The sequence below is a fragment of the Magnolia sinica genome, chromosome 17, assembly GCF_029962835.1.
Source record: "Magnolia sinica isolate HGM2019 chromosome 17, MsV1, whole genome shotgun sequence".
Taxonomy (NCBI): Eukaryota; Viridiplantae; Streptophyta; class Magnoliopsida; order Magnoliales; family Magnoliaceae; genus Magnolia; species Magnolia sinica.
Window position 1 is genome coordinate 65,770,021 of NC_080589.1, and position 21,846 is coordinate 65,791,866.

Sequence of the window (21,846 nt, forward strand, 5' to 3'; positions counted from 1 at the left end):
AGTCTTGAACATGCTTGGCAAAAGTATCAACATCTTTGCTCACTTGATCTTGTACTGCTAATAGTGTACCAAATCGAGTCCATGATGTGAACTTCTCCCATTTACGATCTCAAATGGAGATTTTCCGTTAGTACAATTCACTCAAATAATGCGAAGTCCCACTGGGATACGTGGTCACCTACAATACTCAAAAGGTTATAAAAGCTCATGTTAACTAACTCAGTTTGGCCGTATGTTTGAGGGTGATATGCGCTAGAGAATTGAAACGCCAGAAGTGGCCCACAAACTTCGAAACACTGTCTAAAGCTATTGCCTTCAGTGTTGTAAAGTCACAACTTCTTTGAAAAATATACCGGTGATATGCATGATGTCCATCGTCTTTTTACATGGAATGAAGTGGGTCATCTTCGAAAAACGGTCCACCAAAACAAAAATTGAATCTGCTCCCCTTTAGTCTTAGGAAGACCCAAAATGAAGTCCATAGAGATATCCACCCAAGGTGCGATTGGAATGGGAAGCAGCATATGAAGGCCAGTATTTTGCACATGACATTTGGAAACTTGGCATCAACGACATCGTACTACGATCCGTTCAATGTCACGCTGCATATGGGGCAAGTAGTATTTTTCCTCCACCATGGCCAATGTTTTATCCGTTACGAAGTGTCCGCCCAGTCCTCCATGTAGGTCAGATATGATCTTTTCTCGCATCGATCCTTCGAGAATGCAGAGGCGGGAACCCTTGAATAAATATCCATAGTGTGAGATGGATTCACACTTGTCAAGTATTTTTCCAAAAATAGGGTCCGCTTTGTATTGTTCTTTTAATGCCTCGAATCTGACGACCTCCATGGCAAGAGTTCCTGGTAGAACCATTCGGTTACTCAAAGCATCCACCGCTTTGTTCTAGCTTCCAGCTTTATGACACAAAATGTATATTCTTATAGGAAAGTCGTCCACTCCACATGATGAGCACTCAACTTCTTTCAGGAGTTGAGATATCTCAACGCCTCATGGTCCAAATATAAAATGAACTCCTGATGAATCAAGTAATGTCCCAAATATTGTAATGCCTGGATCACCACATAGAACTCAAGATCACACGGAGTAGTTCTTTCGTGCACCATTAGGCTTCTCGCAAAAGAAAGATATCAACTTTTCTTCATAACTCAACACCGCGCCAATGCCAACATTTGAAGCATTGCTTTGCACTTCAAAGACTTTATTTAAGTCCGGAAGTGCAAGAATTAGAGTTTATGCCATCTTCTTTTTTATGACACCAAAGCTTCAATCCACTGCTTTAGTCCATTCAAACTTGCCTTCCCGCGTGCAATCGCTAACAGGTGCAATGATGGTGCCGAAATTCTAAATAAATCTCCAGGAAAATGTTGCTAAGCCGTGGAAAGAACGAACCTCCGAAAGGGTTTATGGGGTGGGCCACTCCGCAATGGGCTTGATTCTCTTAATCAACCTTGATCACTTCTGCAGAAAATATACACCAAAAACACAACACTATCGACAAGGAGCCACTCGTACAATTCATCTCGAGTCTTAAATGTGGTCTTCCACTCATCCTCGGGTTGAATACATATCTGATGATATCCGCTCCGCAGGTAAATCTTTGAAAGGACCTTTGCTCTATGCAACATATCTAGCATATCATCTAAGCGAAGAATAGAAAATCGGTACTTGATAGCAATCCGGTTGATTGCATGATTGTCCATGCACATCCTCCAAGATCCATCTTTTTTAAGGGTTAATAATATGAAAACAACACACGGTGACATGCTTTCCCAAATTAAACCCTTATGTAGTAACTCAGTAACTTGTCGGTGGAGCTCGGCATGTTCAATTGGACTCATTCGATGGTGTGCAAGATTTGGTAGACTCAAACCTGGCACTAAATCAATGTGGCGTTGAATGTTTCTAATGGGAGGAAGTCTAGTTGGGAGCTCTTCGAGCGCGAAGTCTTTAGAGGCGGAACATTTGACTGCTTCGTGTCTTCTTTAGTAACCAAGACATAGATGATCACGGTCTCCTTGCTTTCCTCTTCAAACTTCTGCAAACTGAGTGATTTTTTACCCTCTTCTTTATCAACTTTGGGTGTTAGAAGACGTTTTATAGGATGCAATGTGATATTAACAACATCCTTTACAAAAGAATAGGTGTTAGCCTGAGTCATGTGCACCATATCTTGATCCCACAACCACGGTCTCCCTCACAAAATATGGCATGCATCCATGGGAACCACATCACACCACACATCATCCTTATACTTAGATCCAATATAGAAGGAAACTAAGCACCTGGAGTTAACAAAAACTTCTCCCCCTTTCTTGAACCAACAAACTTGATATGGTCGCAGATGCTTATGCTATTTAAGTTTTAATTTGTTTATCATTTCTTGTGAAACAATGTTTTCACTGCTTCCTCTGTCTACCAAAATTGTGCATATCTTCCCACCAGAAGTACAAGCCGTGGTGAAGATATTATGTTGCAACCATTGCCTCTCATCAACCATTCAAGGCATCGATAGCATAATTCGTTGGATAATCGACAACTCACCTCTATCACCATCACATCTACTGCATCTTCCCCAACATATACCTCATCTTCATATGCAGGGTCTTCATATTTTGTGCCCGCTTCAATTTTGTTTTGTATGCAATCGGAAGTGTCTTCAAAATATTCTCCTTCCTCAACCAAATTTACTTTAATTGCCCGGTTGTTCACAGTTAAGGCGCATAAAAGGAGTGTTGCTTTGTCCCATATTGGGTACCTTAGCCCTTGTACATAGCCACCTCACCTCGGGTTGAGGCTTCCATTGTCTCTCAACCTATGGGAAGCCTTATGATTGCCCTATGTGGAAAGTTTTAATTTGTTTATCATTTCTTGTGAGACAATGTTTTCACTGCTTCCTCTGTCTACCAAAATTGTGCATATCTTCCCACCAGAAGTACAAGCGGTGGTGAAGATATTATGTTGCAACCATCGCCTCTCATCAACCATTCAAGGCATCGATAGCATATTTCATTGGATAATCAACAACTCACCTCTATCACCATACACATCTACTGCATCTTCCCCAACATATACCTCATCTTCATATGCAGGGTCTTCATATTTTGTGTCCGCTTCAATTTTGTTTTGTATGCAATCGGGAGTGTCTTCAAAATATACTCCTTCCTCAACCAAATTTACTTTAATTGTGGACTAATGTTTAAGATAATGAAAAGAGATGTCCCGGTTGCTCACAGTTAAGGCGCATGAAAGGAGTGTTGCTTTGTCCCATATTGGGTACCTTAGCCCTTGTACATAGCCACCTCACCTCGGGTTGAGGCTTGGCTTTATCATTGGACATCGACCCATTGTCTCTCAACCTATGGGAAGCCTTATGATTGCCCTATGTGGAAAGTTAGCATGCTGCCCCATCGTTGATGACGGCCCTCATGGGACACTAAATCATCCCCCAAGTCCCCAATTAATTATCTCATTGACTTTCAACACAAGTGTGTATGCATCGAATATTTTGAAAACATCTTTGAAAGCCAATTCATTTTGGATATCTGAGTTAAGATCATTGAGATATCTTGAAATCTTTTGATCTTCCTACTCAAGAAACCCTGCCCGTGATGTCAAGGTATGAAATTCCTTGGTGTATTCATTTACCGACTTGTTCCCTTGACGTACATTGTAATATCTTTGATAGAGGTTACGAGCATAAGTGGTAAGAACTTCCCTTTTAACTTCTTTTTCATCTTTTCCCAAGAATTTATTTTCTCTCTACCTTGACGAATTCATTCGGCTTGAAGATCATCCCACCTTGCTAATGCGTCACTGGAAAACTTCACGGCTACTACCTTCCGATTATCCACGACTTCCTTATACTCGAACACTTTCCATCTTGCTTAGCCAATTCATGAAGTCGTCAACATGCAACCAGCCATGGAATTTCGGAACTTCTACCTTAATTCCAGGCTCTCTATCAAGTTCCAACAATTGAAGGATTTGATCATTGGTGTCTTCATAAACCGAGGCCATCTGTAGTTCCTTGGGACCTTGGTGGGGACTCTCCCCCTACGTATCCACGTGCTCCAAGAACAATGGAGTAGAGAAGGAGAAAACTTTTATTGATATCAATCTTTTCTCTTACAAAAACTTAAAGATGAACCACACTTAGAAAATTATTAGCTCCTATACCACTACCACCCCTAAAGGAATCCTCAATTGAAATTTCTACGACAAAGATAATCAATCACAATTTATTACAAACTAATCTAATCTGTCTGCATATGGCAAAAGCCTAATAAAAAGAAAACATGCAAAGCAATCAAATCTCTAAATCCAGACCATATCTTCAATCATATCAATTACAACCCTATCACATTTTAAATTAGCCCCTCATATCTCCCAAAATTAGTAGATAATAATTATCAAATTTGTAAATAATTAGCCCCTCATATCTCCCAAAATTAGTAGATAATAATTATCAATTGAAATTTCTACAACAAAGATAATCAATCACAATTTATCACAAACTAATCTAAGCTTTCTGCATATGGCAAAAGCCTAATAAAAAGAAAACATGCAAAGCAATCAAATCTCTAAATCCAGCCCATATCTTCAATCATATCAATTACACCCTAGTCACATTTTAAATTAGCCCCTCGTATCTCCCAAAATTAGTAGATAATAATTATCAAATTTGTAAATAATTAGCCCAAAAATAGCAGATGTTGAGCTTTACGGTGGGCTATGGTCATGTATTGCAAGGCCCTGCAGTAGTCCTAGATGGACTTACGTGGGTTGGGCCATACAGTGGGCCTGGATGGGACTAGTGGGCTGTGGGCCTGTGTCAAACAGTACAATCAGTGTCTCTTATATGGAGGTAGCACAAAAGTTTCACCAATCAAAAAGTGCTAACCACCTGATTAATGGACTCTTTTTGCATGTTGTTTGAAACCTATGCTCCATGTTCAAAAGCAGTGGACTGACCATACCATTAGGTTCACTGGCTTTGCAGCATATGTTTTATACATGAGATTATTCGCTAAGTGTATTTTAGTAGCTTCGTTTGAAGATAGGTTTGCCAGTCTCCTTAAATTTCTTACTAATAGTTAGAGACAGAGCCTTGATTGAAAGTCCTTGTCATTTTTATTAATGGTTAACAACTCAACGGTAGACAAAAACTCATCAAAGTCGCCCTGACTTGATAAAGTTAAAATGTATTTGTGGATGCCCAGTTGACTTGAATTGCAATATATCAATTCAATAAAATGGAAATAACCAACGATGGTGGGGCAACATTTCGGTTCACTTCACGATGACAAGCAAACCCCCAATTGCAATTCCATGCATTTCAAATTACAGTTGAAACAATCATAGCAGTAATCTAGGGACGATCCCACATTGGTCATTTCCATCAGCTTGAGTTATTGCAATTGACTTATTTGAGCATCCAAACAAAACCTACGACTTCTCATGACCCAAAAAAGACTTGAATAAATAATCAATAACTCAGTTTAGCAATTGAAAAACTCAATGGAGTGATCCAAAAATTTAAAAATACCGCATTAAGAAAGCTTTCCAAAACTCAAGAAACTCAATCAGACACTAGGCGAAGTATTGAGTCGACTTGGAACAAAAGAAACATTGAACCCAAATGGAGATGGATGGATGGATGTATACGAGTTGTTCAAAGACAGCAAAGAAATCAAAGACCTTTGAAATGATATAATAAATTCTCACGTATGTGCAGAAAAGGGAGGAAAAGAAAGGAGTGGAGATGAGAACAGTGCTACCTTAGCATGAGCTTGTCTAGTCTCATCGTAACGCTTCCATCTTGAGAACGCAGACACCATTCGTGCGGCCACCTGCAATCCACGAAACACATAAAGGAACTCAAGAGAAAAGCGGAATTATATCAGAGACTGAGATTATGGGTAGTATCCTAGGCATTCATTTAAGCTAGCAGGCTCATGGCTCAGATCCAGACCAATGATATGATCAGCCCATCATGCATGGACCATGCCCCAGAAATCTCCCAGAGGGAAAGATTCAAGTCACCCAATCTTTTGCCTGTTTTCTGTTATGTAGAGCATTGCAGCATTTGTTAACCATCTATTCACAAACCACCAGTGGAAGGTTAGGATAGCCCCAGCAAGGAAATTTTTATGGCATGGTCCATCCATTGTGGGGCACACCAGAATTATGGAGATTGACTGATTAGCCATTAGCCCGACTTGTTCAAACTACAGACATGGGGATACAGCACAATACACATCTCCAATCAATGGGAAGCATGTTAACTTAGAACACACCTGAGGATTTATTTTGTCAAGTTGCAACACTATCTCCCCCAAGAATTTGTAGCCTGACCCATCCTTTGCATGGAAATTTACAGGTGACCCACAAAAACCTCCGATCAATGAGTAAACCTGACGCACCAAGAAACCAAATTCAATAACGTAACTTCAAGAGTCCCAACTGAACTAGCATCAAAGATGGAGTACTGTTAAGCCCAGACACACCTGGCATTTGTGCAAGATAGTCGACAAGTACGTGAGGTGAACCCACAATGCCAATGACCTGGCCCAACAATCAGGGTAGTCAACTCACCTGGTGGGGCATGCACGTACAGAAGCAAGGACAGTAATAAAATGGCAGCTACCCACATTCAACTCACGTGTGTGGCCCGCCAGAAAAGCAGACTGCCCTTACATTTTGAGCCAGGTTGTAGGTGGGGTACACCTTGACAGCTGCACATGGTGCGTCACTAGGTGCATGGGAGCTTAATCAGATCTCCCAACCACGGAGTGTCAGAAAAACACAAGCTCGAACGGAGTTAGATCAGTTTTGGCCCAACTTAAAACTAATGCAATTGTTAAAATAGAGAGAGAGAGGCCTTAATAATTACCTTGTTCGGATTGCGCAAATCAAATGCAGGATGATTCAAGAGGTTCTGAACGTTCTTGACATTTCCAGGAATGTCTGACATGGCTTGAAGTGCAAACCATTTGTTTACCACCTGATAGAGGAAAAAGAATATATTTCTATTAGCACTATTTCTAAAAAGCTTTGCTTGTCACTACAAAACAGGGAGAGAGAGAGAGAGAGAGAGAGAGAGAGAGAGAGAGAGAGAGAAGCAAACAACAAACACTTGTTGCATCTGGGCCAGGCTGGAGCATGTCCAGATCCAATTCATGATTTGAGGACGCAACTCCAAGCCCGGCCCGGCTTTAATGCCATGGAACCAGTTAGGGCCACCATCCAAATGTTCAACCAGCAGTATTAAATAGGTCAGGCCATGCTGGGGTGACCTGTTTAAGGCAGATTCAGGCCAAAGCACGGTCACCTAGCTCATGGGTTCCTCTGGTACGTGGTACAGGGACAGGTATGCAGTACGCTACTTCCTCTTGTACATGTTACGCTAGGGGTAGGGTCATGCGGGTTGCTCCAGTACATACACAAGGTGTAGGCAATATAATTTTATGCAAGAATCCATACAGCAATTTATATATACAAAATGATGAATGTTATTACTATAAATAACACATGCACAGTAGTACATTATATGCATGCTACTGTGTAAACTAAGTACAAATCTCCACAATCTCAATACAAAGTTACATAATAACTTAAACACCACTTGAGTATGGAACCATAATTTCAGATTAATAAAAATAGAGATCTGGATCGGAAATGACCCATAATCCGGCTGGCATGATTCAGAACAAAAAACACGGGGGGTTTGCAATTAGTAACATTGGACCAAAGGCCGCCTATTATTTATTAGGCACAAAATATTGGGCCTATGTCCAATCAATGGACCTCAAAGTCAGCCTGAACCAAGCCCAAAGTGGGCTGAACCATGGAAAACTGAAGAGAGCTGGAACTGAGAAGTGCTTAACAAAAGAGCCAGTTCTAGTGTTTCCAAGAAGAGAACTCACCAAAAATTCATGCTCCCACTTCTTATAAAAGTCGGACAGAACATCATCGCGGACTGTACTAGGAGTTTGAGCTATTGCTGCTAGAGCCCCAAATTGGTCGGTCATATTGGTAGCAGATCCGTACTCGTGCAATGCAAGTTCGGCGATCTCAGGTTCTTCCAATAGAGCAAGATAGGCTATACACAGACAAAAAAGAAATCAGTGATCATTCTATATCCATCTCTCAAACTAAGATTGGAAACAAATGAGACCCATACCAAGAGAAACGTTCTTTAAAGCACGCCGAGACATGCTATGATGGTTAAACACATATGGCTCAGAGCTGCTGTTTCTTTTAACCTGAAAGTACAGGGCTACAAGTTTAACTCCTAGACGAAATATAAAAGGAAAAAAGAAAAAGACAAGTCCTTTGGGCACTATGTGGTTTAAATTTAAAAAATGTAGTAACACTCACATTTCGGTTATAGGGAGAGAATAATACCATTAATCATCTACTGAATGGAAAAACAATAACACCCTCTACTTCTCGTAAAAAGATGGTTCTTATCTCAAACAAAATGACGCCCAATAAATCAGGAGTAATTCTAATAAGGGAAGTTGACAAACACATCCCCGTCTTTCAAAAAACAATAAAAGTACAACTCTATTACAAGAGTCTCCAGATTGGATCATATTTATTAGAAATACAGAATTATTTGTAGATTTAGAAAGTTTTATTTCTAATCCCACTTTGTAAATCATTGACAAATGGGAGTTGATCGATTTAAGAACTGACATATAATCAAAACATACAGTGATTCTTGATCCTAATTCCTAGGATAGGTATAGTATCCTCGAGTTTTCGGTTAGCAGGAGCAGGGCTCATGGTACAGAGATCCATACCATTGATCTGATGAGCTCCATCACGGATGGGTCATGCTCAAAACAATCCCAAATTGGGAGATCTTAGCCATCAAATCTTTGGCACTTTTCAGTTGGATGTGAACCATTGCCAATGGAATGGTTAGGAAAGTAGGGATGTCCCATCGAGGAGACTTTTAGGCCATGTTCCATAAACTTTGGATCCAATGAAGTCAACAGGTATGGATCATTTAACCATGGTCTCTACTCTGTTATTGTACAAACTACAAACTAATGATCAGAGGATAACACACATATCCTCAGTTGAAGAACCATGACTTCTTTCTTAATCCAGGCAGCATCGGTCTCATTGCTTTCATATAAATTCAAAAAAAAAAAAAAAAAAGGTGCCATGAATGGATGAGTACATATCCCAATAAAATGGCACCTTTGTATTAAGAACTTCTAGACAATCTATTCGTTTCGTTCAGTCCAAAAGATAATGAGATCCCACCTTAGTTTTACATTAAAAAGGTGCTTGGAGACAAAAGTAGATGGCCTACCGTGCTGAGAAATTCATTTTTCAGTTGAAGAGCGAGCTGCTTTCTGATGAAGCTACGAACAGCATGGACAGCATCAGGATCTGCAACATCCATCATGTCCATTATCTCCCCCTCACCCGGTAACGTCATCGCTTTTGCAATGAATTCCTGAGAAATGCCAAGGGAGTACAGCTGATGATTGCTTTTCTATTTTGGGAGATACCAAAACATTCAGATGGATGTAATAATCTTTACTTTATCCAAGCTGGAATTGCCTAGTATGCTTTTGAGCCCATCCACGAACTTTGGGTTCAAAACTAACGGCTTATTTTGCTGGAAATCGGCGACAAGGGTGAGCATCAGTTTCCTTGCCAAAACCTGCCCTGCCTCCCAACTGAACAACAAAATAATTTAATAATTTTTAAATGAACTCACCCATGGAAAGGAAGAAAAAAAAAATCAAGGTCTGCAAATCCAACATGCCATCTACATGTGTGACCATATGTGCCATTATGGCATATGCATGCCATATCTAATTCATTCATCAGGTGAGTACTACCATTTAGATGCCGTGGCCCAAATACCAGGCAAATGCAATCATCAGCAGTCCACACATGTATGAAAATAATGGACAGATAGAAGGAAAAAATCCACATGGTCCACACTAAATGTAGAAGTGGCCAATCTGACAAAGTTATATGATACACAAGCCGTGTATGATGCTTCATACACAGGCACTCGGAAATTGTACATGTGCCATATATTAACTCGAATAGAACTGACAAGATTGTGCACCCCACTGTCCCCTAGTCACAATTCCAAGATCAGATTGGTTGAACAATCCTAACCTCTGATTTGTGGACACTTGTTTGTGGAAGTAGGACCATTGGATATTTTTCATTTTTAACCATCCAATAAATGCCCGCCAATCTGATAGTCAGATGACCAAATAAGCTTAATTTTTGGTACATGATACATCTACACTGAGTACTACAATTTGGACAGTTGAATTTGACTACTTACATGCCACGTGTGCAATTTCTAAGTAATTTCTAAGTGCCTGCATGTCATCCATCACACTCTGCCAGAGTATCAAAGTTTTTATCTTTCTTAACAAGGGATGCAATGTGGAAGGGCCCACATGATGCACAAATTGGATGTGCCACAAGCATGTGACATGGCATGTGTGGCTGCATGTAGGTGGGTGTGTAGAAACTAGTCCATAGGATTAGCAAACCCCAAAACTAGATAGGATTGTTTCCAAAACAGAAAAACATTCTTTGGAGAACTTACCGATTGAACTCATCTGAATCATTGGCAAGTAGGAAAAACAAGTCACTGTCAGTAAGATCAGAGTCGAGACGGATAGGAGCACTGTAACCCCGCAAGAGAGATGGAATTGGCCGCTCAGATATATCAGAGAACACAAACTCTTCTTCCTTCTGCACAGTATCATAAATCCAAGTTGAATTTGAAAACATTTCCCACTATGAAAGATCTCAATTGTCTCATGCAGATAAAAAAGGTGAGCACATCGTGTTTGCTAAATATTTAGAACTGACCTTCTTGAATTGAAGGACTGTAGTGGAAACTGGTTTGTCATTAGTTGAAACCATCCCCAGCAATCCATCATGATATACAGAGGTGAGAGGCATGTCCTTCCCATTAGAGTCAAGGAGACCCACGGCTACAGGTATAAACATGGGTTCTTTCACTGGTTGACCAGGAGTAGATGGCACCTCTTGACTGAGAAACATCCGCATACAGATTGATTACTTGTCGCCACATGAAAACACCCATTTACACGAAAAAATAGTGGAGTGATTGAGAAAGAGGGGGAGCATCCCCTTTTAACCATTTAGACTAGAGGAACTAAAAGGTCCTGAACTTCATCAATCGGACAGTTTGTTGAGGGACAAGTTTTTGTGCATGTGGGGTCCATGGTTTGATGATCTGGGCCATTGGTCTCACAGGCCCCACAGTGAATGGAGGATTCTCTAAAATTTTCACAGATTGGTAGATCCTAACATTTCAATTTGACTATTTTACACTGAATGTAGACCGTTCTTGTTTTTTACTTTTCATATTTTCTAAACACCAAAAAGTTAGGATTGTCCAATCTGGGAAAATTTTGTAGCATCCCCATCCGGTGAGGCCCATCAGATCAACAGTTTGTATCCTCAGAACCATGACCCCCACACATATCAGAATCCCGCACCTACTTTTTCTGACACTCAATTCCTCTTTGCACAATTGGGTAAAAAACTAAGGAACACATAGCTGCTAATTTTGACAGAAATAGAAAACCTCAAACACTGCGAATGTGCCGAATTGGTGTGGTGTTTCAAATGTCAATGCCAAACAAAACAGAACATTAGGAATACCAAATACATGCATCTGTACCTGAACTTCAACGAGTAAGAATGGGCTTCAGGGTTGTAGGATGAGGTAACTTTAACTTGGGGTGTTCCAGCTTGAGAGTACCTGCAAGTTGTGATCCATCCCATGATCATGCATGCCCATCTGCAAGGAAGTAAATGACACGACAAGGTGCATACATACCACAGTAAGAAATTAGAAAGGTCAGCATCATTAGCATCTCGCATGGCAGCAAAGAAATCTTCACAGGTAACTGCCTGTCCATCATGTCTTTTGAAATAAAGATCCATGCCCTGAAACACGGTAAAGCACTTGTTGATATTAGAAAAACAAAAAAGGTGGATTGTCTTAGATAACAAGCAAGAAGCGACCAATCACTATATTGCATCCATATTGTAAAACTTGGATACCGTGAAGAGGAAGTGTCCTGATGCATCGGGACGTGAATGATGTCCTGGTGCATCGGCAGGTTCAAGTAGGGCCCATGGTTCCTGATCCTAATGGTTGATACGAAGGCCCCACCAAGGATACAGGATGCCCTCACCCAGATTGGAAGATCATAGCCCTCTAATCCGTGCATTAAAAATGATGGTTGCGATCAAATCACATCAAGTCCTGAAAAGGGCTAAAGATTGGATAGTTGGAATCTTACAATGAGGAGTTTTGGCGATCTCCCACGCCCCATCCACTCTGGGGCCCACTAGATCAACGATCTGGATAAAAACTATAAAGGATTGAATATAGCCACCGTAGACACTAATTTACAAATCCAATTGTATGATTATTTAAAATGAAGGAACCATATACCAAAGGAGGGCAAATATGTCTAATTTTGGTGGTCTGGGTAGACAACTAACCAAATTCCTCATGGACCATGCACTCATAACTTCAATTCATGAACATCTAGTTTTAGCGTGCTATGTAGACAACAAACCAAATCCATCATGGACCATGCACTGATAAGGTTCATTAAGGTGAGCATTGAAACTACAGTAGAATATAAAATTCAACACAACATAAATAACAGAAAGAAATCCATATGACTACGTCTATTGTTCTAACCTTTCGGAACCCTGACTTCCCAAGCAAGGTTTTGTACATCCTGACAACTTCAGCGCCCTGTTAAGATGATCAAGAATTACTCTATACTTTCAATAGTCTATGTCAAATACAATCCAGAGAGAGAGAGAGAGAGTAAAAATGACATTTGAGCTGGGAATGATCGGACCTTCTCATACACCTGTGATGTCCCAATGCCAGAGAAGAAGAAAGGAGCTCGTTAGGTGTTTACACAACGGGACGAAGAAGGAATGTCATCAAAATGGTAATGAACATCGAGTTAGAACATACCGTCACTGCACGTTGAAGTTTGTGTTCACACACAAGACAAAAGTTCCCAAACAAGTTAATACAGAAATCAGAGAGCATCTTCCATAAATTTTGTTACATACAATCAATGAGAAATTATGATTGAGGATAGAATCACCACCTGTGTAGAAGTTGTCCATCTGTTTGAAAAAGAAGAAGAAGAACAGACAAGACCATTACTAATTACTGATGTTTAATGAAAAGCCAAAGATTTATATGGACTTAAAACAAAGTGTGAAATACTCCAATAGGATATGTGCATGGGAACTTTCCCATGCATAAAGCAGTATTTGGACATGTGGAGATTGAAATCACTGATCTGGACTGTCTATTCAGTCGCGACACTTTTTATAATCCACTATGAAAAATAGCACCAGTCGGATGACTCTAATCATCTGTACATTCTTCCTTATCCATGCAATGGATCGGATCATCGCCTGACCAAAGTGACTCTCTGGAACCATAAAAAATCCAAGGTTAGGCCCAGCAAGTGGATGATTGAACCTGTGGTGTAAAAGAAGATCTTGGCCATTTCATGCTTTTGATTGGAGAGTTACGATCATCCAACAGATATGGTTTTCTCAAGGTAGACTCTGAAGAGAGGTTTGGGCCAAACGGATAGATCAATATTGACCATCCATCTATCCAAATTGAAATGATTTGCATGGGAATGTTTCGATGCACCTGGCCCATGGGAGCCATTTCACAAACCAAAAAAAGAAGAGTTTCTAAAATTTGAAGACCTACCTTAATATATGAATGGGGGCGAACAGGATGAGCCATTGGACCAGCATCCTAGAAAATCACCTCACAAAGATTAGCATTTAAATGCAGATTGATACACCATAAACAAAATATTGGATATTTTGGATTTTCGAGTTATAATTTTAGATATAATTACTAGAAAAGAGTAAGATAAATAAGGATATATGAAAATTTGTGGGTATTATCAACCTGAGGAAACTGGTAATTGCGAAGTCTTGAAACATCTGCTATGCGCTTAACTGCACGGCTGCCCATGTCGGATGAGAACTCCTATGAAAGCAATTCAGAGTATGATTGCAAACACTTGAACCAGTGAAGAAATAAATCCATGGTAGAAGGCAAATCTCAAGGCATTAAAAAGTCAAACGAAAAAAAAGAAGAAGAAGAAGAAGAAGAAGAAGAAGAAAGAATGAATGAATGAATGAAAGCAACAGTACCTGATCTCTGAAGACAGTAAGACCTTCCTTCAGGCTAAGTTGGAACCAGTCACGGCATGTAACTCTGCAACAATTCAACATGGCAGTTAATTCGAGTTGACTACAACTTTTGAAATGCAAAATTCCTATCCTCAGGACTAATAGTATAGGGAACTGTACTAAACCCAAATGTGTGTACACTAAAGCTGATGCACACATGCACATGTGCCAGCATGGCACAATAGGTCTGAGATCCAATCCATCAATCAGAACAACACCACTATATTGATGCCCTAGCCCAAGAATGAGGTTGATCCACTGGTCATGTGAGCTACATTCCGTAAAACAAATTTACAGATCTGAAAAAACTTGGCTGAAGTTTACTGACCATCCACCTGTTTTCAATATTACAGCCCACATGCTGATTGGACCAGATTTTAATTTGGGAAAAAATGTATAAGGTCAGACCAACCTGATGGATGGATTAGTTCTTGCACCTATGTGCCATGCTGGCACATGTGCAGTGTGTAGATGAGAGCTTCCCAAATCTCTGGACCATGCCTAGCCCTTAGATCCGTGCCCTACAAATTGATGATGAAGCAATACAGAGATGATCTACAATCAATATCAAATTGGCCAAAGATCAAGAGTCATGATCTTCCAATCGGAGAGATCTTTGGGGGATGCCCCCTCCAAAGCAGGCCCATCATATCTACAGTTTGGATCAACAAACCATAGGCCCCACATGTGACAAGTTCTCCAGACCCAATAAATCCTCGAAAAATGGACTGCTGTAAGGAAACAAGGCAGAAATACTGGATAAAGCAATATAAGAGAACAAGTTTTTTTTTTCTTTGGAAAGATGAAATTTATTTGGCCAAAGCCAAAAATAAAGCAAACAAAAACAAGAACAAGGGGAAAGAAAACAGAAAACAACGAAAAAAAAAAAAAACCTAGGAAAAAGCTAAGAAACTAGTAGGCCAAAGATCAAGAGTCATGATCTTCCAATCGGAGAGATCTTTGGGGGATGCCCCCTCCAAAGCAGGCCCATCATATCTACAGTTTGGATCAACAAACCATAGGCCCCACATGTGACAAGTTCTCCAGACCCAATAAATCCTCGAAAAATGGACTGCTGTAAAGAAACAAGGCAGAAATACCGGATAAAGCAATATATGAGAACAAGTTTTTTTTTTTCTTTGGAAAGATGAAATTTATTTGGCCAAAGCCAAAAATAAAGCAAACAAAAACAAGAAAAAGGGGAAAGAAAACAGAAAACAACGAAAAAAAAAAAAAACCTAGGAAAAAGCTAAGAAACTAGTAGGGAATATAAGAGAACAAGTTATAAAAGCTTAATAGTAAAACTGATAATAAAAGTACCAAGTACCAACCTATTGCCTGTCCAGTTGTGGAAGTACTGCAAATAAACTCAAGTCAGGAAGCCCCATCAGCATGAAATCGAGATCCAATTAAAACTGGAATAGGAAAATCAATTTTTGGTAGATAAAAATCATTTTTATAGTAGAATATACCTCGTGACCAATGACTCCCAAAATTGCAGCGTAATCCGCATCAGAAGCAGTTTCAGGAGAAGACAAGACAAGCTTTGAATTGAATATCTGTTCCAACACACACACGCACGCGTGCGAATATCAGGAAATCATCTCCAAAAGTAAATGAGCTGATTAATTTTGAAAACTGTCATAGGTCAGAACATACGTTGAGGCTCTTGTTTTCCATGGCTCCCCTGTCAATCAATCAACCAAGTAATCAACTTTGATGTATTTTACACAAAAAGAAGCTTAAGTGAACCACCCCCCAAGAAAAAACCAAAAAATTAAAAAAATAAAAAAGGTTAGATTTGCACAAGGATCCTATTGTCTTCTTTGGAAAATGGGTTGTAAGGATCCTATTGTCTTCTTTGGAAAATGGGTTGTAGTTCCCTTATATAGCTTAGAAACATCGCTAAAAAAAAAAAAAAAAAGCTGTCGAGTGTGACACATACGGTCATTCTCGAGATGCTTTCGAGACTAGATTAATACATAAGTTAATTAGTATAATATAAATGTTTTCTTATATATTTTTTAATAACATTACAAGGTTTATTTTATTATTAAAGTTCACTGGACAGTTGGTGAGCATCCCTCCCCTCCTAGATCGTTCATTAGACAGACACATCTCAGATTGTCTATAGACTCTATACCCCATAAATCTCACTCAGAGGATCATCATAACCAGCCGATCTGTTGCACCTTTTATCATTATTAATAGTTCATAAAATATTTCTATACATTTGCCAATTATGGTAATCATATTGATGCCATTTTTGGAAGATGACCCATCCAAGAGGTCAGGAATCTGTTGAACGATCCAGATTGATGAGCACATGGACAAACCACCCCCTATTTCTTGCACACCCCAAAGGGAGGGTAAGCAAATTCAGGGAGGAGCAATTGCCATGCAAACTACAAAGCATGAAACACCCATACCAATGAAAGTTCATGCTCAGGGATTTAGTCCATTCATAAGTAATGATGCTTAGTGAAATGCTAAACCGATATATGAATATTACATGAATGCAAAAATCTTAAAGATAAAGGTAATAAAATTGTTCTAATGTAATTAAATTTTAGACTATTATTTTGTATTCTATGCAATTCCCTAATCAAACAAACAGTACATTAGGAACTATAACATTCAATATAAGTTCTTAATGCTTGATTTAAGCACGCAGCATGTTCGTGGAAAAGGTTGATGCTGTCTATGGATGAAAAATCAAATTGAATTGCAAACAATAAGTTTAATCGATAGGTAAAAACAGAAATTAATGACATTTCATGGCATTCATAATGAGGAAGTAGTGATAAGATTGCAGTTATGTTTCATTCCAACTTGAAAGTAACATAATTGAAAGTTGAAGCCCAGCCCCAGGACATGGTCTCTTAGGCAAGAAACTCCAGTTTACTTTTCCAATTTATTACAGTAATAATTGCTGTGCACTTCAATAGCACATCCAAACCATGGTTTTAAGACTTGGGCAAGTCTGATGCAACTTGTTTGAGTGGACTCGTACATGGTTGGGCCCGATCCAATTCGATACCACAAGTCAACCCCAACTCAGGCGAGCTGGTCCCATTCAGCCACAACTTGGGCAAGTAGCGAGTCAGTGCTGAATGAGTCAGGTCGAGTCACCGAGTCTTTTAACCATGATCCAAACAATGTTAAATAAATGAATTACAAATCAACAATGTCGGATCTGGCAAATCCAAATAATGTACGCATAATCTCCCCTGGATCTAAGGTATGCTTTCCTGTGTGTCTGCACAAATCCTCTTTACGTGAACAATTGAATTGCAAATTTGCAACCTCTTACACTCACAGAACCGCTTATCTATGTCACATCTAGTGCTCATCCAGATCCATAAGAAATTCAAAAGCAGAGAATCTCAAGCAATTGGATCTTACATGTTAAAATCCGGAACGGCCACGATGTTAAAGAGATCCAGGTCATATTCAAGGCCAAAAACCTATTTCCAAGAGAAAAATAAGAGACAATGCTTTAGAATCAAATCAATGCCTTTTGAAAATTGTAGCACTGACTAGCAAGCTAAAGATAGAGACACAGACTTCCTCATCCCATTTCATAGCAGCCTTGAGGGAATCCATAGCATGGGCTGTCTTTGGTAAGTCCTGTGCCGGGGTCCAGATCCTCAGGGACACCTTCCGTCCAGAACGAGTCACAAATGTGTCGTCTCTGCTTTTGAGCTGCCCAGCAACTAATGCAAACAAGTAGCATGGTTTCTTGAAAGGATCCTCCCAGAGAGCATAGTGCTTGCCACCCTGCAAGGATATGCAAAATAACCATTTTAGATAGAGGGATAGAGAGAGGTTACTTCAAATGGACTTTTAGCACACAAAAGGCCAAAGCAAGGTTTAAGCTCAAAACATGGCAGTGACTTAGAAGGCCCAAATACAAGTCAACTTAACAATCAGTTGAGCAAATTGAATTCTTGAAATTGAAAAGGCTCCATAGTCTATCTTTCAAGTTTCTTAGGTTCTTGATTGATCCAGCTCTTCAAGAACCTGATCTAGTTTTCAGGTTTCAGTTAGGCCGAGCTACTCCCTTAACTTGCCCAAGTCTCAATCGAGTTGACTCGGCGGGTTTTCCAAGAACTCAATTGAGTTCCTAAACACTGATCAGCCAGCAGTGGAGAAGTGAAGCAAACCTCAAGGTCCCCTTGTTCTATAAGATTCCCATTAGATAATAAAACTGGATAAAGGGCTTTATCAGCTTCAATCCGGCAAGTGTATTTCGCCATGACATCAGGACGATCCTGGCAATGCAGCATTACATCAATGTAGACTTCTCTATGAAAGATCATTCCGGTTATTACATTCAGAAAAGATTTAATGAGATAACGAATTCCTGTTTGTGTTGACAAAAATTAAAGAAGCGACCAACTGTGACCACACAAACAAACCTGGTAAAAGGTGATTTTTCGGAAACCTTCCGCTTCGCATTGAGTACAAAAGTTGCCAGAGGACTTATAAAGACCCTTCAAGAGAGAAAATGACAGTGTAAGATCAACACGTAATACGCCAATGGGCAATGCTGGTCCATCAGGCTTCTGGGCCCAAACTGACAAAGGCACAGGTCAAACCTCAATCTTTAGGCATGCAGGCTGGGAATGGACTTGATTTTCGCCCAAGTTCAATAACTTAACATATTGAGGTACACCCTCCAGGCCCTTTTATGGCTGTCAGGGGCCACGCTCGAGCCCAAGTTCTAGACCGGAGAGCTGGGCCTGAGAGTAAATTACAGACCAACAAATAAATGGGCAAAGACCCAGCCAAGCCCAAGCACGACCCATTAACAAGCCTTACTGCGAGAAGTGCAAACAATTCCAAGATATCAGAACATGCTTCACCTCCAAAGATGTGTTGTTCTGAGGATGTATCTCCGTAACAATCTCCAGTGTGAACACACCAGTTGGAGGTGACAGCAGGGTCAGATGTCGCAGGTCCAACTGGAAATCTTCTTTCTGAAACATAACAAATCAGAGGTGTGAAAATCAATGACTACCATAAAATAAAAGACAGAAAAGCTGAGCTACAACCACAAATAGGCTCTTCTTTTACTTTTGCAACCTCCGAATATTATTGTACCTAACACTATCAAATACTTAGGGCACAGAAATCCACACGCATAGATGTGTGTGAGTTGCCATGCCTCGGTGTCTATACCACACGTGGCATAAGCAAACAAGATCTGAACATTAGTTTAGAAGATCTAATAGCTGATGAACCAAAGACCAAAAGTCAAAGTGATTGGACAATCCTGTCTCACTACAAGATAAAAATTAGCAAATGCTTGCATTTATTGAGGTCATTGATTAGATGAGGGAGGCTGCAATATCAAGGCAATTTTCAGTTGGTGGCCAAATTAGAGGAACCAACAGAATGGTTGCTTCAGATCATCATACACGTGCTGCGTGTACAGTACAACACATAGGCAGAGTAACTCTAATTGGGCACGCTGGATCGCTGTCAATACTCAGTTATATACAATATTAACACAGCTAGAGATAACAATGATACAGTCCTCCAATCATGCGATTTCTACATGGTAGCCCATAACATCTGAGGAGATAAAATGGCACCAACGTTCTACAGCGGTTAAAGAAAGAGGAGATGAAATGGCACCAATGTTCTAAAGCGATTTGGTTGATGGGGACAAGAACACGAAATTATTCCACAGTATGGCTAGCGCAAGGGCGAGAATGAACAAAGTGTCGAATCTGATTGTAGATGGAAGAAGGGTAGAAGGGAACGAAAACCTTTTGAGGGAATAGTGGATATATATATATATATATATATATATATATATATATAAAGCTTTCTCCAAAGGGTTGGAATAGGCCAAGGATCGATAATCTTGACTTCGGTAGATTATTGCGGGAGTCGGCAGTCCTTGGAATGCCCTTTTTTGAAAGAAGAGGTGAAGACCGCCATTGATGCCCTTTGTAAGGACAAGGTACAAGGTCCGAAAGTCTATCCAATTGTGTTCTTACAGGTGTTTTGGGATGTCATCAAAAGGGATCTGGAGAGCTTTATTTCTAAGTTTCAAGAGGGAGGTCGGTTGTCAGCAAACCTTGCGCTTTGTTCATCACAATCATTCCTAAAATTACGGGGCAAAACTTGAAGGATTTCAAACCCATTAGCTTGATCAAAGAGAGGTCCCTACAAAATTCTTGCGTCTAGATTTTGATTGGTGTTGGAAAGCATTATATCTGAAAACACATTTGCCTTTGTTCCAAGAAGACAAATCCTATATAGCACTCTCTTGGCTCACAAATGTATGGATTCAAGATTCAAGGAGGAAACGAAAGGATTGGTGTGTAAGGTGGATATCGGAAAGGCCTATAACCACATTGATTGGAGCTTCTTGGACTATATGCTCGGCAAGATTGTATGTGGCGAGAAGTGGATGAAAGAATGTGCTCAGTCTACAAGATTTTTTTATTCTTTATCCCCATTTCTTTTTTGTGTGGTGGCAGATGTGTTGGGTAGAATGTTGACTAAAGGGCAGCAGTTGGACCTTCTCACCAGGTTCAAGGTCGATAGGAATGGGCCTCCAATCTCTCATCTCCAGTTTGCGGATGACACAATTATTTTCTATGATGCAAATGCCGATATGGTTGAAAGGATTTACATGACTATTACTTGCTTCGAAGCAGTTTCGGGGTTAAAGATTAATGTAGCTAAGAGTGAGATGTTGGGAATCAGAATGAAGGAGGGGGAGATAAATGTTCTTGCAGGTATCTTTGGTTGTAAGGTGGGAAAGTTTCCATCCTCTTACCTAGGCCTGCCTCTTTGTATAGGGAAGCCTCCGAAGCATTTGTGGGATAAGATGGTGGAAAGGGTTAATCGAAAACTTTCTCAATGGAAAGGTAGATACTTATCGTTGGGGGGCAAGATAACGCTTATAAAATCGGCCCTCTCTAATGTGCCTCTTTGTTTTGTATCCCTTTTCAAGTGCCTAAAATCAGTGTTTAACTGTCTGAAGAAGCTAAGGAGGGATTTATTGTGTCAAGGGTTGGATGACGAGAAAGTTTTACCTTTCATCATCTGAGGAGCTTTGTAAATCGTACAATGAGGGAGGGGCTAACATTAGAGCATTGGATGATATGAACACTGCGCTTCTTGAAAAGTGGTGGTAGAAATTTGGGATGGAGGAAAACTCCCTCTGGAGAAAATCAATTGCCACCAAGTACAGGTGTGAGGGAGGTGGTTGGTGGACTAGGGATGCGTCATTGTATAGAGCATTTGGGCTTTGGAGGGGTATTGCAAGTGTCAAAGCAAAACTTAAGAAGGGAATTAGATTTGCAATTGGGGGTGGCAAAATAGTTAGGTTTTGGAAAGATGCTTGGACGATGGATTCCTCCTTCATGATAGAGCTCCCAGAATTGGCCAAATTAAAGGTGGACATAGATATTTCATTGGTGGATTGTTGATTTGCCAGTGGATCTTTAGGGGTGTGGTTGCTCCCTTGTTGTATGAATCTTTCGGATGAAGAATTCAAAGACCT

At 40.0% G+C, this 21,846-nt stretch overlaps 1 protein-coding gene across 1 annotated transcript in view; it reads right to left on the reverse strand.

Moving 5' to 3' along the window:
* Positions 1–21,846, reverse strand: part of LOC131230214 (puromycin-sensitive aminopeptidase) — a 34,973-nt gene that overhangs the window by 2,464 nt on the left and 10,663 nt on the right. The window contains exons 7-32 of the mRNA XM_058226032.1: positions 19,187–19,300; positions 18,740–18,814; positions 18,485–18,592; positions 17,886–18,098; positions 17,724–17,785; positions 15,978–16,005; positions 15,791–15,877; positions 15,650–15,675; positions 14,280–14,343; positions 14,032–14,112; positions 13,825–13,872; positions 13,199–13,217; positions 13,060–13,064; positions 12,938–12,949; positions 12,772–12,828; positions 11,893–12,002; positions 11,734–11,814; positions 10,893–11,076; positions 10,624–10,772; positions 9,586–9,724; positions 9,352–9,498; positions 8,206–8,287; positions 7,949–8,124; positions 6,916–7,026; positions 6,320–6,436; positions 5,801–5,872 (exon numbers count right to left, since the gene is read on the reverse strand). Of these exons, the coding sequence (XP_058082015.1) occupies positions 5,801–5,872; positions 6,320–6,436; positions 6,916–7,026; positions 7,949–8,124; positions 8,206–8,287; positions 9,352–9,498; positions 9,586–9,724; positions 10,624–10,772; positions 10,893–11,076; positions 11,734–11,814; positions 11,893–12,002; positions 12,772–12,828; positions 12,938–12,949; positions 13,060–13,064; positions 13,199–13,217; positions 13,825–13,872; positions 14,032–14,112; positions 14,280–14,343; positions 15,650–15,675; positions 15,791–15,877; positions 15,978–16,005; positions 17,724–17,785; positions 17,886–18,098; positions 18,485–18,592; positions 18,740–18,814; positions 19,187–19,300 (2,367 nt within the window). The remainder of the gene's footprint in view (positions 1–5,800; positions 5,873–6,319; positions 6,437–6,915; positions 7,027–7,948; positions 8,125–8,205; positions 8,288–9,351; positions 9,499–9,585; positions 9,725–10,623; positions 10,773–10,892; positions 11,077–11,733; positions 11,815–11,892; positions 12,003–12,771; positions 12,829–12,937; positions 12,950–13,059; positions 13,065–13,198; positions 13,218–13,824; positions 13,873–14,031; positions 14,113–14,279; positions 14,344–15,649; positions 15,676–15,790; positions 15,878–15,977; positions 16,006–17,723; positions 17,786–17,885; positions 18,099–18,484; positions 18,593–18,739; positions 18,815–19,186; positions 19,301–21,846) is intronic.